This window comes from Symphalangus syndactylus, chromosome 22 (genome assembly GCF_028878055.3).
Source record: "Symphalangus syndactylus isolate Jambi chromosome 22, NHGRI_mSymSyn1-v2.1_pri, whole genome shotgun sequence".
Lineage (NCBI taxonomy): Eukaryota > Metazoa > Chordata > Mammalia > Primates > Hylobatidae > Symphalangus > Symphalangus syndactylus.
Window position 1 is genome coordinate 30,837,342 of NC_072444.2, and position 12,838 is coordinate 30,850,179.

General features: G+C 54.7%; 1 protein-coding gene across 12 annotated transcripts in view; it reads right to left on the reverse strand.

The window, feature by feature from the left end:
• The window catches only part of KCNAB2 (potassium voltage-gated channel subfamily A regulatory beta subunit 2), a 108,340-nt gene that overhangs the window by 33,782 nt on the left and 61,720 nt on the right, over window positions 1-12,838 (reverse strand). Inside the window, exon 1 of one of the 12 annotated variants that reach the window (XM_055262378.2) lies at window positions 959-4,176. The exons of 10 other annotated variants lie outside the window; for them this stretch is intronic. In XM_055262378.2, the coding sequence (XP_055118353.1) occupies window positions 959-1,170 (212 nt within the window). In that variant the 5' untranslated portion in view covers window positions 1,171-4,176. Of the gene's footprint in view, window positions 1-958; window positions 4,177-12,838 lie in introns of those variants that run through there. One more of the 12 variants, XM_055262382.1, reaches the window with a different exon arrangement.

A 12,838-nucleotide genomic window follows, 5' to 3' on the forward strand; every position in this document is an offset into this window, starting at 1 on the left:
TTTCCAGCTTCTGCAGACCATGTGTTGTGGAGACTTCCTTTATCCCTGGAGGATGGTTCTGGATGCAATCAAGGCTCTGGACTCAGAGACTTACAAGGGGAGTGAGGAAGGCCAGCCTCCAGAAGGGTGCCCCAGAACCCTGCTCCCCGGACCCTTTGTACAAAGCTGGGACCCTCCCTTTCCCATCCTGGGCACATTCACCCAGCCTTTGAGAAAGGCCCCGGCAGGGAAGAGGAGGGAGGCCCTGCTCCTGACGTGAGTGCTCAGCATCCTCCCCACATACAAGTCATAGCACCTGGAGCCAGATGGGGGCTGAGCCCAGGTGGAGGGAAGCAAGGTGCCTGGGCTGACCATCGGGAAACTCCAGATGCGGCCTGGTTGCCTGTGCCTGTGACTCTGCTGGAGCAAGAGTCCCGCCTGCTACAGGAATTGGGCCCTGGGCCTGGCTCAGGTGGACAAGGGAAGATTCATTCCATCACAGGGTTCACCCCACAGTCCCTCACTATCAAACTGATGTTTGTCATGGTGGCCTGGCTGGAAAGATATCGGATCACCCCTAGGGCATCTTGTGGAGCCTGTGTGCCCAGGGGAGGGCAGGAGGATGTTGGGGGGCCTGTGGCCCATGCCTCAGGGTTCCCCAGGAAAAGAGAGCATTGGCGGCTTGGCTATTGTAAATGACCCCCAGAAAGAAAACGGAGGCAGAAGGGAGGAAGACGGCACACTCACCCTCTCCCCAGTGAAACTGGGAAGAAAGAAACGTCGCACTGATTAGATTCTCAACGCTGTTTCTCACTGTCTACCAAGCACTAAGCACAGCCCCTCCTGGCCCTCAGCACAAACTGCCCAAGTCTGACAAATGGGGATTTGCAGATTTTATGCGCTCTTGAAAGTGAGGAGGTGGGGAGTTGGGGAGGCTGGGCGGTCAGCCCCCACCCTGCAAAGCTGTGCGCCCCCGTACCTATATTTCATCCCGTGCTGCTTCACGCTGGCGTCACCGGCACACGGGAGGCTCTGCACCGACAGCTGTCCCAGGCTCCGGGCCACCATGGCCACGGCGCGGAAGCGGCCTCGGGTGCCCAGGCTGGGGCTGCTGGCTGCCGGTCGGCCCAGCCGATCCTCAGGGCCCCGGCCCTTGAGGCTGTGCTCCGAGCAAACGAAGGACACCTGCATGCTGAGGCCGGGTGCTCAGATCCTGGCTGCGTCCCCTGTCCCCTCGGGCTCAGAAGCCATCTGTCCCCTAGAAACTCTTCTCCCCCGACCAGGACGAGACTTTATCCAGGAGCCAAGGAAGCTGCAGGCGTTCTTTGAGGAGCGAGGATTTCTGAAGGCAATGGTGGGGAAGAAGGCTGCACAGCTCCGAGGGAGGGAGTCACATTTCCAGGCCCAAGCTATAGAAGACCTGCTGGAAGCGCGGCTGGAGGTTGGGGGGTGCGCATTTTCTCCTCCGCTCACATCTCTCTTGTCTCTGCAGGTCCTTCCTCTGTCCCCACCCTCGTCCAGCTCTGGCTGCCCAAGTCTGCAGCCCAATAGCCTCCAAAAGTGTTGGGTAGGGCTGGCCTGCGGGTTACTCCTGATGATGAGTGATGGGTGATGAGCACAGCCGCCTTCCTTGGAGCGGAGAAGGGAGGGCTCTCTCTCTGGTGTTGCTTGTGGAGCTGGAGGTGATGGCCTGGGGGGCCGCGCAGGGCTGCTGTGACTGCTCTCCTAGGGCAGCGGCTCAAGGGGTCTTGGGGAGCAGCTGCTTCTCGGGGCTTCTTGAGTCTCTCCGAGGGGGTCTGGGATCCAGCTCCTGGCTCTGTGCGCCGTGGGCGGCTGAGGCTCCCACCAAGTCAATGAGGCGACCAGGGAGAGGCACGGGCAGCGTCTGGCCATTCATTATTAATGAAGCAGGATGCATGAGCCGCCTGCCTTGGCTGGTCCCTCGAGGCCATCGCTGGCTGCTCCAGGCTGACAGCTGCTGGGCCAGGACTGGCCTGAGGCCTGGGCAGGCGCTGCAGCCAGGGTGGACTCTGCGGGCTGGATAGCTGAGCTTGTAGGCAGCTAGCTCCAAGCAAGGCAATGCCCGCTCCGGTCACAGCCTCCCTGGTGCATGCCCAGCGGCACCTGCTTGGAGTTCTCCCTCCGGAGAGTAGGGTATCCGCTGGGGGATTGGCACAAGGAGAAGCAACATCACCAGAAATGTGAAGAAGCCACTGTGTCTTGATGACAATGACACAGATGGCCCAAGGAAGGAAACGCGGGGGTCAAAGGGACAGAGAGGTTCCAACACTCCCAGTAAAACTTAGGTTATAGCAGACGCTCAATAAATACTCTGCAATCAGTGAGTGAAAGGTTGAATGAAGCAAGCCCTTGCCCTATTTTACTTCATCCTCTTCAGCATCTGGAGGGGCTGGCTCTGTCCTCTGACCCCAAGTGTCCCCCTCACACCCTGCAGGTGGACCCTGGCCAGAGCTGCCTTCTGGGCCCCCTCTTGTCCTGCCAGGAGGTACTAAGGGCACTGGAAGGTGGTGGGGTGATGGGGGACAGGCAACCCTGTGCACAGCCCACCCCCCTTGAGGCTGGACCCCAGGATTCAACGGCCACAGCCCTGGCCTCCTGGGAGCTCATGGGCTGCTGAAGAGGCACAGATGGCAACCATTCCACCTTTGGCGCCTACCTAGGGCTCAGGTTAAGTCTTTTGCCTCCTGCCCTTCTCCCTAATTGGAGGCTCTTTATAGGGTGTGATCAGCAGCAGATCTTAGCATCCCTACTTCCCCTAAATATGCAAAGCCAGGGCCAAGATGGATTTTGCTCAGACTATCTCACAGAATTTTTCAACAGCCCCCTTCCCTATTTATAAAAAGGATCACATTGATTTGTTCAAACAGCCTCTGGGTGCCTACTGTGTATCACAAGTCACCTGCTCTCACGGCGCTCACCGTCTAGGACAGGGCTGTTCAACATCTGATGATGTCAGGGGAGCTTATTACAAAGGCAGGGTCCTGGGCGTCCCCCCGACCTATGGAACCAGCGGCTCTGAGGCCCAGCCCGGAAGGCGGTGTTTCTACCAAGAGCTTCGAGTGGTGCTACGCATGCTGGCCTAGTGAGACGCGGAAATCCTCTACCTCTTCCTTACATATTCTCTGCACTCTGGCAAACCACTGGATCCCACAATGGCTGGCACCACTGGATCCCACAACAGCTGGCATCTTACTATCATTCCTCAGGCGTGTTCTTAGCCCAGTGGTGCACATTAAGCAGCACAGAGTTAAGTGAGACTCAAGACTTTTAGTCACCAAGTGTAAAATGTCATCGGCCTCACCCCATGACCAGGCAATCTCCTCGCTAGCTATGTCCTCAAAGAACAGAAAACATACGCCCACACAAAAACTTCAACACAAATGTCCACAGCAGCCTTATTCACAGTAGCCCAAAACCGGAAACAACCCAAACACCCATCAACCGACAAATGGAGAAACAGGATGTAGCCCTCTCCAGACAATGAAGTGTTATTCAGCCATAAAAAGGAAGGATGGTGACTCGCGCCTGTAATCCTTGCACTGTGGGAGGCTGAGGTGGGTGGATCACCTGAGGTTAGGAGTTTGAGACCAGCCTGGCTAACACGGTGAAACCCCATCTCTACTAAAAACACAAAAAATTAGCTGGGCGTGGTGGCGCACACCTGTAATGCCAGCTACTTAGGAGGCTGAGGCAGAGAATTGCTTGAACTCGGGAGGTGGAGGTTGCAGTGAGCCAAGATTATGCCACTGTACTCCAGCCTGGATGACAGGGCAAGACTCTGTCTCAAAAAAAAAAAAAAAAAAAAAAAGAAGTACTGACACAGGCACAGATGAACCTTGAAAACATGACGCTAAGTTAAAGACGGTCATGAAAGAACACGTATGATTCCATTTATATGAAATATCCACGGTGGCTCATGCTTGTAATACCAGAACTTTGGGAGGCTGAGGCGGGTGGATCATGAGGTCAGGAGTTTGAGACCAGCCTGGCCAACATGGTGAAACCCCGTCTCTACTAAAAATAATAAAAAAAAACTAGCCGGGTGTGGTGGTGGGCACCTGTAATCCCAGCTACTTGGGAGGCTGAGGCCGGAGAATCGCTTGAACCCGGGAGGTGGAGGCTGCAGTAAGCCGAGGTTGCGCTACTGCACTCTAGCCTGGGTGACAGTGAGACTCCGTCTCAAAAAAAAAAAAAAAAAAAATCCAAATAGGCGAATCCATAGAGACAGAAAGCTTGGTGGTTGCAGGGAGTGGGAATGGGGAGTGAGAGTTGAAGGGTATGGGGTTCTTTCTGGGGTTGATGAAAATATCCTAAAATTGTGGCAATGTTTGCACAGCTCTGAATACATGAAAACTGCTGAATTGCAATTAATTCCATATAATTGCATTAAATGAATTGTATGGCATGTGAATTATATTTCAATAAAGCTGTTCCCATCTCCCCAAAAAAAGTCACCTGCCTGAAAACTCTCTGGGCTTCTGTTCCTGCTGTTCCCTGTGGAAGCGCCCTTCCTGTTTCTCCACCTTTGAACTCAGAGTCGCTTTTGACATCAGCTCAGTGTGTGTGTGCCGTGAAGCTAGGCTCCCAGCACGAGTAACCCCTCCCTTCTCCGAGCGCCACTGACCATGTTCTTCCCAGGGACACCGGCGGGCGGGGAGCAGTTTGCATGTGGTCATCTTGGTGTCTCCACCGTCCAGCACCATGTCACGTGCCCAAAAGCCTTCAATAAATATTGGCTCAATGGACCCAGGAAAGACTAACTTATGTTTCTTATGATATGATACCAAGGGACACAAACAGCTGCTAGACGAATGCCCACTTACTGCGGGAACGGCGTTTCCTAGCTCACATTATGTTCTTTTTTGAGAACCCAAGGTAGAAATTTTAGAGACACTGGACTTCTTCTTCTTTTTTTTTTTTTTTTGAGACGGAGTTTCACTCTTGTTGCCCAGGCTGGAGAGCAATGGTGCAATCTCGGCTCACTGCAACCTCTGCCTCCCAGGTTCAAGTGATTATCCTACCTCAGCCTCCCGAGTAGCTGGGATTACAGGCATGTGCCACCGCGCTCGGCTAATTTTTTGTATTTTTAGTAGAGACAGAGTTTCTCCATGTTGGTCAGGCTGGTCTTGAACTCCCGACCTTAGGTGATCCGCCTGCCTCGGGCTTCTAAAATGCTGGGATTACAGGCGTGAGCCACCGCGCTTGGCTGACACTGGACTTCTAAGCAATCAGTGGGTTTCTTCTTTGCTGGCAAGTCTGTATAAAACACACAGCCCTCGCCAGTCACTGCCTGGTCATCTAGTGGGTGAATTGGGTATTTTATTTTTACCACCAACTTATTTTACTAACCTACCCTTATTTTCCATTTTCCCCATATTTGCTATTATTTATTTAAAAAATTTCATGGTAGCAGATTAATTTAACAATGTCACCTACCATCCTTTTTGGAATAAGGTGGGGTGGAGGGTAATTTTAAAAAGAATTCAATATAATTTTTGCATTATGCACATTATATTACGTTATAATCTGTGAAAATTGGTGGCACAGATGATTACTCTGTATCAGTGGGTGTCCCCTGGGAGGGGTTTTGTTCCCCAGGGAACACTGGGCAGCATAGGGAGGCATTTTTGGTTGTCCCAACTGGGCAGGAGGTGCTACTGGCAGTAGGCAGAGGCCACAGATGCTGCCCCATGACAGAGAATTGTCCAGCCCAAGTGTCAATGGTGCCAAGGTTGAGGAGGCCTGCTCTATTATCAACCAGAATCTGGGATGGTGTCTCCCTGATCATATCGTCCAGACAAGGGAAGCCTGGAACATTCATGTGTGGGGACACGCCCGGACCGGTGCTGGGATTACAGGCGTGAGCCACCGCCCGGCCTGGTGCTGGGATTACAGGTGTGAGTCACCGCCTGGCCTGGTGCTGGGGTTACAGGCGTGAGCCACCACCCGGCCCTGCGCTGGTAGGCTTTGGTCAGAGGCATGGAGCGTGGATGGTTGACTTCAACTTACAACCGATTTCTGGTTCTTTTTCTGTCTCTCCAGTACCTGCTGTTGATAAGATGAAGCCGCTAGCTCTTGCTGTGATTCATTGGAGGGCAGCCACCCCACATTAAAAGCTCTGCTCTGTGTCCCTGGAGTGCACCACAGACAGCATCCCTGCAGCGGAGGCTTCCGGCTCAGTGCCTGGGGTCCACTCATCCCCCTTGGGCCTGGAGAGGCTGGAAAGCTGGGCCGGCCAGCTCCTCCCCCACAATGGCAACAGGCTCGCAGTGGAAGGGGGCGGACGCCCTCTCATGCACAGAATGAGGCCCGTGGAGGGCTCAAGGCCTGGAGAAGGTTTTAGATATGGCTTTTTTTTTTTTTTTTTTTTGAGACGGAGTCTTGCTCTGTCGCCAGGCTGGAGCGCAGTGGTGCGACCTTGGCTCACTGCAACCTCCACCTCCTGGGTTCAAGCAATTCTGCCTCAGCCTCCCGAGTAGCTGAGACTACAGGCATGTGCCACCATGCCCAGCTAATTTTTGTATTTTTAGTAGAGACGGGGTTTCAGCATGTTGGCTAGGATGGTCTCGATCTCTTGACCTTGTGATCCGCCACCTGCCTTTGCCTCCCAAAGTGCTGGGATTGCAGGCACGAGCCACCATGCTCGGCCTGACATGGCTTTTAAAAGCACAGACTCGGCTGGGCGCGGTGGCTCATGCCTGTAATCCCAGCACTTTGGGAGGCCGAGGTGGGCGGATCACGAGCTCAGGAGATCGAGACCATCCTGGCTAACACGGTGAAACCCTGTCTCTACTAAAAATACAAAAAATTAGCCAGGCGAGGTGGCGGGCGCTTGTAATCCCAGCTACGCGGGAGGCTGAGGCAGGAGAATGGCGTGATCCCCAGGGGGCGGAGCCTGCAGTGAGCCCAGATCACTGCACTCCAGCCTGGGCGACAGTGAGATTCCGTCTCAAAAAAAATAAAATAAAATAAAATAAAATACAATACAATAAAAGCACAGCCTCCAGCAGCTCCTCCGAGAGTGAGGCTGAGGGTCTGCATCCTGCAGAGACTGCCTTGTCCATGCTGAACGGAGTGTGGTTTACACCCAAAGGTGACTTCTTGCCCAAGGAAGGGCAGAGGATGTTGAACAGTTGAGGGGCTGCCCCAAAGGAGCAGTTTCTAAGAACAAAGGGAGGCAGGGCCGGTGGTCTTCCTGGAGGAGGAGTGCACCAGGAGAGTAAGAGCTGAAGACCCCATAGGGGCTAAGTGCTGTGAGTGTGGCTTCCTCCAGCTGGGGTGTGAAGCAAGGGTCCCTGGGAAAGGCCTGAGCCACCGGTGTTCAAGGCCAAGTCGGCCAGCAGGAGAGCGGGTCTGCGGTGCCTGGGAGTATGGTAGGGCTCCAGGGAGAAGGTGGGCTCCATGTGGAATTCCAGGAGTGTCCTTCTCCTGAGAGCAGGGGCAGGAGGGCAGATGGCGGGAGCCTGTGAGGCAGCAGCAGGTTCCATGTCTTGAGTAGGGTGACTCGCTGGCCTTGTCAGAGGGCGCATCAGATGGTGGGGGACTTGACACGGAGGGACAGTGGGAGGCCGAGGGAAGGAGGAGGCCACAGGACCGATGACGGGACGTGTGAGTCTTGCCCAGAGCGCACATCTCACTGGCGGGGCCCATTCTGTGGCTGGGCTGAGTGGACTGTGCTGGGGTCACATCTTGAAGCTGCAGGTGATGCTAGGACAAGGCCTCCGGCAGGCCATGTGTGTGCTTCCCGGGAACCGGCTTTACGTGGTCTGCAAAGCCAGTTCCTCCTCCTTCCTCTTGCTCACCAGGACCTCATGGCCCCACACACTTCCAACTCTAGGAGCCCAGAAAGGGGAAAGTGGCCTGCTGCTGTGAGTCGGCTGGCTCTGGTCTGAGTTGCTGCTGTTTCCCATGCAACTGTCCGGGCCTGAGCGAGCACCTCTCTTTCCCTTCCTCCTTCTGTCCTCAGAAGCACCCTTTGAGACGTAACAAGACCAATAACAATGACCACGGCGCCAGCACATGGGTGGTGCTCCCTGTCCTTGCTGGTCCAAAGAGCCTCTAGGACGCCCAGACACCCCAAACCTCCAGAAAGGGGCCTGGGGATCTGTACTGTAACAGGTATGGCTGGGCACAGTGGCTCACGCCTATAATCTCAGCACTTTGGGAGCCGAGGTGGGTAGATCGCTTGAGCCCAGGGGTTCCCAGCTAGCCTGGGGAACCTAGTGAGACTCATCTCTACAAAAAATACAAAAATTAGCCAGGTGTTGTGTGCGCCTGTGGTCCCAGCAACCAGGGAGGCTGAGGCCGGAGGATTACTTGAGCCCGGGAGGTTGAGGCTGCAGTGAGCTGTGATAGCACCACTGCACTCCAGCCTGGGTGACAGAGCAAGTCCCTGTCTCAAAACAAAAACAACAAAAAACAGGAAAAACAGGTATGGCCCACGATTCCTGCTGCCAGGCCAGCTCCAGAAACACCCAGTACATCATCAGTCGGTGACAAGGCAACCACCCAGTGCAGGAGTTTGGGTCTCTGCCTTTCCTCCCACCTCTCCTTCAGGAGCCCTGTGGGGGAGGGAAGGGCTGTTCTGTCCCTTTAGGGAAGCTGGGGCTGGAGAGGCTGGGGCTGCAGACGGATGCTGTTTCCAGGCCTGGGATGACCATGACCACCAAGGCTCCAATGTGGCGCCCGCTGCCAGCAGAAGCCCTCCCAGCCCCGATACAGGCCCCACACAGCTGCCAGCCGCGGTCCTGGGCAGGCCCTCAAGGAGCGCTCTGGGCCTGCCAGCTGGCTTTCTCCCAGCCCCTGCGTCTGGCTCGGCAGCTCTTCCAGAATGACTGGCTGCTCACCTCCCTCCCTCCCGTCCCTTCGTGATGCCTCCGTCCCCTGTCTGCGAGGCACTGAACTGTGTCTCTAAGTGCGACTAAGTGCACGAATGAGACCCCAAGATGGATAGACAGCGGACAGTCCAGGTGCCTGGACAGCTACTGCTGTGTGGAAAGGTCCCTTTCCCAGGGATGGGAAGGGCCTGCGTTTCTCTCCCACAAGGAGCCAAGCCTGGAACTTTGAGTTATGTCACCTGGAGCTTATTTACTCCTCAGGACAATTTTGATGTAGTGACCCTGGTCTCTACTTTCCGGGTAAGGAAATCGAGTCATGGAGAGGCCAGGGGCTTGTCTGAGGTCACACAGGTAACTGGTGGGAGCCCGGGTTCCTCCCAGGACACTCAAGGATGTCCCCGCAGGCTCAAGGTGTTCAGTCAATCCTTGGGGCCTGTGGCAGGCCGAAATGTGTCCCCAAAAGACAGTTGAGATCCTGATTCCTGATACCTGTGAGTGTGACCTTATTTGGAAACAAGGTTTTTGCAAATGTAATCAAGTTAAGATGGGATGGTCCTGGATTAGGGTCGGCCTTCAAGCCAGTGACTGGGTTTTTGTTTTTTGCTTTTTGTTTTGGAGGCAGGGTCTTGTTCTGTCACCCAGGCTGGAGTGCCAGTGGTGCGATCTCAGCTCACTGCAGACTCTGCCTCCTGGGCTCAGTGATCCTCACTTCAGCCTCGTGAATAGCTGGGATCACAGGCACTTGCCACCATGCCTGGCCATTTTTTGCATTTTTTGTAGAGACGGAGTTTTGCCACATTGCCCAGGCTGGTCTTGAACCCCTGGACTCAAGCGATCCACTCGCCTCAGCCTCCCAAGGTGCTGGGATTACAAGCATGATCCACCGTGCCTGGCCATGACTGGTGTTCTTATAAGGAGAGAGAGATTTGGAGACAGAGGCCCACAGAGGGAAAATGGCCATGGGATGGCAGAGGCAGAGATTGGAGAGATGCGGCCATAAGCTGAGGAATGCCCAGGACTGCCGGCACCACCAGAAACTGGGGGAGGCAAAAAGGATCCTCCCTGGGGCCTTCGGAGGAAGTGTGGCCCTGCTGCACCTGGGCATTGGACTTCCGGCTCCCAGAACTGGGAAAGAAAAAGCTTCTGTTGTAAACCACCCAGCTTGTTACAGCAGCCTCAGGAAAGTAAAACAGGATCTTTCCCAAGACGGACCCCGTTTCTTGGGGACCCCTCTTTCCCAGGACGCACTTGGCCTTGTAGACAGGTTAACCTGCCATCCCCCCTGGCCTCTGCTGTTTTTCTCCTGCCCCTCCTCCTGCCCTCAGTGCCCTCCTTCCCGCCTGTCCTTTAAGACACACCTGGATTCCCAGCTCTTCCAGGAAGCCTTCCCTGGCTGGCCCAGCTGGAAGTGATGGCCTATGGTTAACTGAGCAACTACAGTCTGCTCAATGAATCTGGCAACCAACCAAGTACTTCCTGGTGAACCTGAGCTTGTGGTAAGAGCCTGGGATCTAGAGTCAGAAAGCACAGGAAATCAGGACTTCTGCCCTGCCAGGAGTTCATGACCAAGGGTCAGTGCCCAAGGACTGCAGAGGCTCCCTGCCATCCACATCTGGACTGCAGAGAGAGCCTCAGACCAGCTTCCAGTCAGTCCTGTCTTCCCACCATCAAGGATGCAGCCAGAACGAGACATGTGCTTTGGAAAGTGGATTAAGACCAAGACCTCGCAGCGCCTTCCGACCTAAAGTCACAGAGGCTTGGGGGGTTCCGGGTGCCAGGGGCAGACAAAGCTCTGATCTCAAAGCAGTGCAGACGGGCAAAGAGCAAGGCAACCGAGATGGAGGAGGGGTGAGGAAGACACTCACTCAGAAGAGGGGCTTCTGATTACTTCACAGGTGCTTGTTTAGAGTGGGTGCTTGAGACAGTCTCTTTGGGGACCAAGCTTAGATGTGACAGTGGGAAGGAACCAGGCCACGTCTGGGGAGGCACCCTCCAGGAAGAGGGAACAGAAAGTGCGAGGACCCTGTGGATGGAATGAGTTCCGCTTTGGGGATACAGAAGGAAGGGGCGGCGTCCAGAGCCTCCTGAGCGGGAGGGAGAGGGGTCCCAGGTGAAACCAAGGAGGCAGGCTAGGGCCACGTATAGCCTTTCGGGGAGTTTGGGTTCACTCCCAGCACCATGGGGAGCGAGGAAAACACAGCTGAACTGAGGGCTGGCGTCCAGCCAGCACAGCGTGGGCCCGGCCACAGCTTCTGGCCTGCCATTCTGAGGCCGCATCTCTGAACCCTACCGTCCACAGGGGAAGGGAAGTGTGTGCTAGGCCAGCTGCCCTCGCCCTGCTCCCTCACGCTTACACAGGGGCTGTGTGGATTTAAAAATTCATTTTAAAATTCTTTTTAACAGCAAGAATTGAGGACAGTTTAAAAAATGGGGAAGTGTATGTAGGCTGGCCTCAGTGGCTCACGCCTGTAATCCCAGCACTTTGGGAGGAGGAGGTGGGTGGGTCACTTGAGGTCAGGAGTTTGAGATCAGCCTGGCCAACATGGTGAAACCCCGTTTCTACTAAAAATACAAAAAATAGCCTGGCATGGTGGCTTGCGCCTGTAGTCCCAGCTACTTGGGAGGCTGAGGCAGGAGAATCGCTTGAACCCGGGAGGCAGAGGTTGCAGTGAGCTGAGATCGCACCACTGCACTCCAGCCTGGGCGACAGAGCGAGACTGTCTCAAAAAAAACTGGGGAAGTGTAACAGGAATGCTGCTAGCCACCTCCATCAGCTGCAGCTCAGTTCAGCTGATGAAATGCCCAGGCCAGGGGCACGGCTGGTTCCTTGTGGCACCAGGCAGTGCCTATCCCCAGGTATCATCTTTTCTATATTCATATTTAAGACCAAGTTTAATGGAGACCCAGCACAGTCGCTGATGGAGAAGAGGTAACCACGGAATAAATTTATCTGGGATCTTTAATAACTGGTGGTCTGAGTCACAGAGCATCCCACCCACCCCCTGCCAGCCTGGGTGCAGCAAAATGAAATTCACCAGATAGAGTGAGGCCACCACCCTCCCCGCCCCCGCTTCACCCCGACCTGGGTGTAACAACAACCTTTGGCCCATCAACTGCTGAAGGGACTTTGTTGGTGGGGTGAGGTGGCTCACGCCTGTAATCCTAGCACTTTGGGAGGCCAAGGTGGGTGGATCACCTGAGGTCAGGAGTTTGAGACCAGCGTGGTCAACGTGACAAAACTCTGTCTCTACCAAAAATACAAAAATTAGTCAGGTGTGGTGGTGCATCCTTGTAGTCCCAGCTACTTGGGAGGCTGAGGCAGGAGAATCGCTTGAACCTGGGAGGCAGAGGTTGCAGTGAGCCGAGACTGTGCCACTGCACTATAGCCTGGGCGGTACAGCAAAACTCCAACTCAAAAAAAAAAAAAAAAAAAAAAGAACATTTGTCTTCTGGTCTCCTCCACTCCCTGAGAAGCGAAATCCCCAAGGGCGTTCCAGCCCCACAGCGGGTCCTGCAGTGTCTCTGAGGCTGCTCACACATTTTCCTTGGGGCTTCAGGCAAATAAAAGATATGTTCTCTCCACCTGTGTTAGTTCCCTGCAGCTGCCATTACAAAGATCCCCAAATTAGAGGGCTTAAAACAACAGAAATGTTTTCTCTCCCCCTTCTGGAGTCTGAAGTCCAGGTGTGGGCAGGGCTCCCTCCAAACGCCCTCGTGAGGTGTCCTTTCCTGCCCCTTCCAGCATCTGGTGGCTCCTGGTGGGGCAGGAGACCAGGGTCTGGAGGCAGGGAACTGAAGGCCAATTCCCGCTGACTTCCTATAACTAAGTCAAAAGGAAAACCCCAACTTTCCACGCCCAAGTAACAAAAGAACCAGAGGCTACTCTCTTTGCACAGCGCCCCCTTTTCTGCGTGGCAGATGAAAAATGGAAAATACCTCTGATTGGTCCCCTCCCACAACCAATCAAGCTGGTCGTGGGCCAAGTCTTCATTTGCATAGAA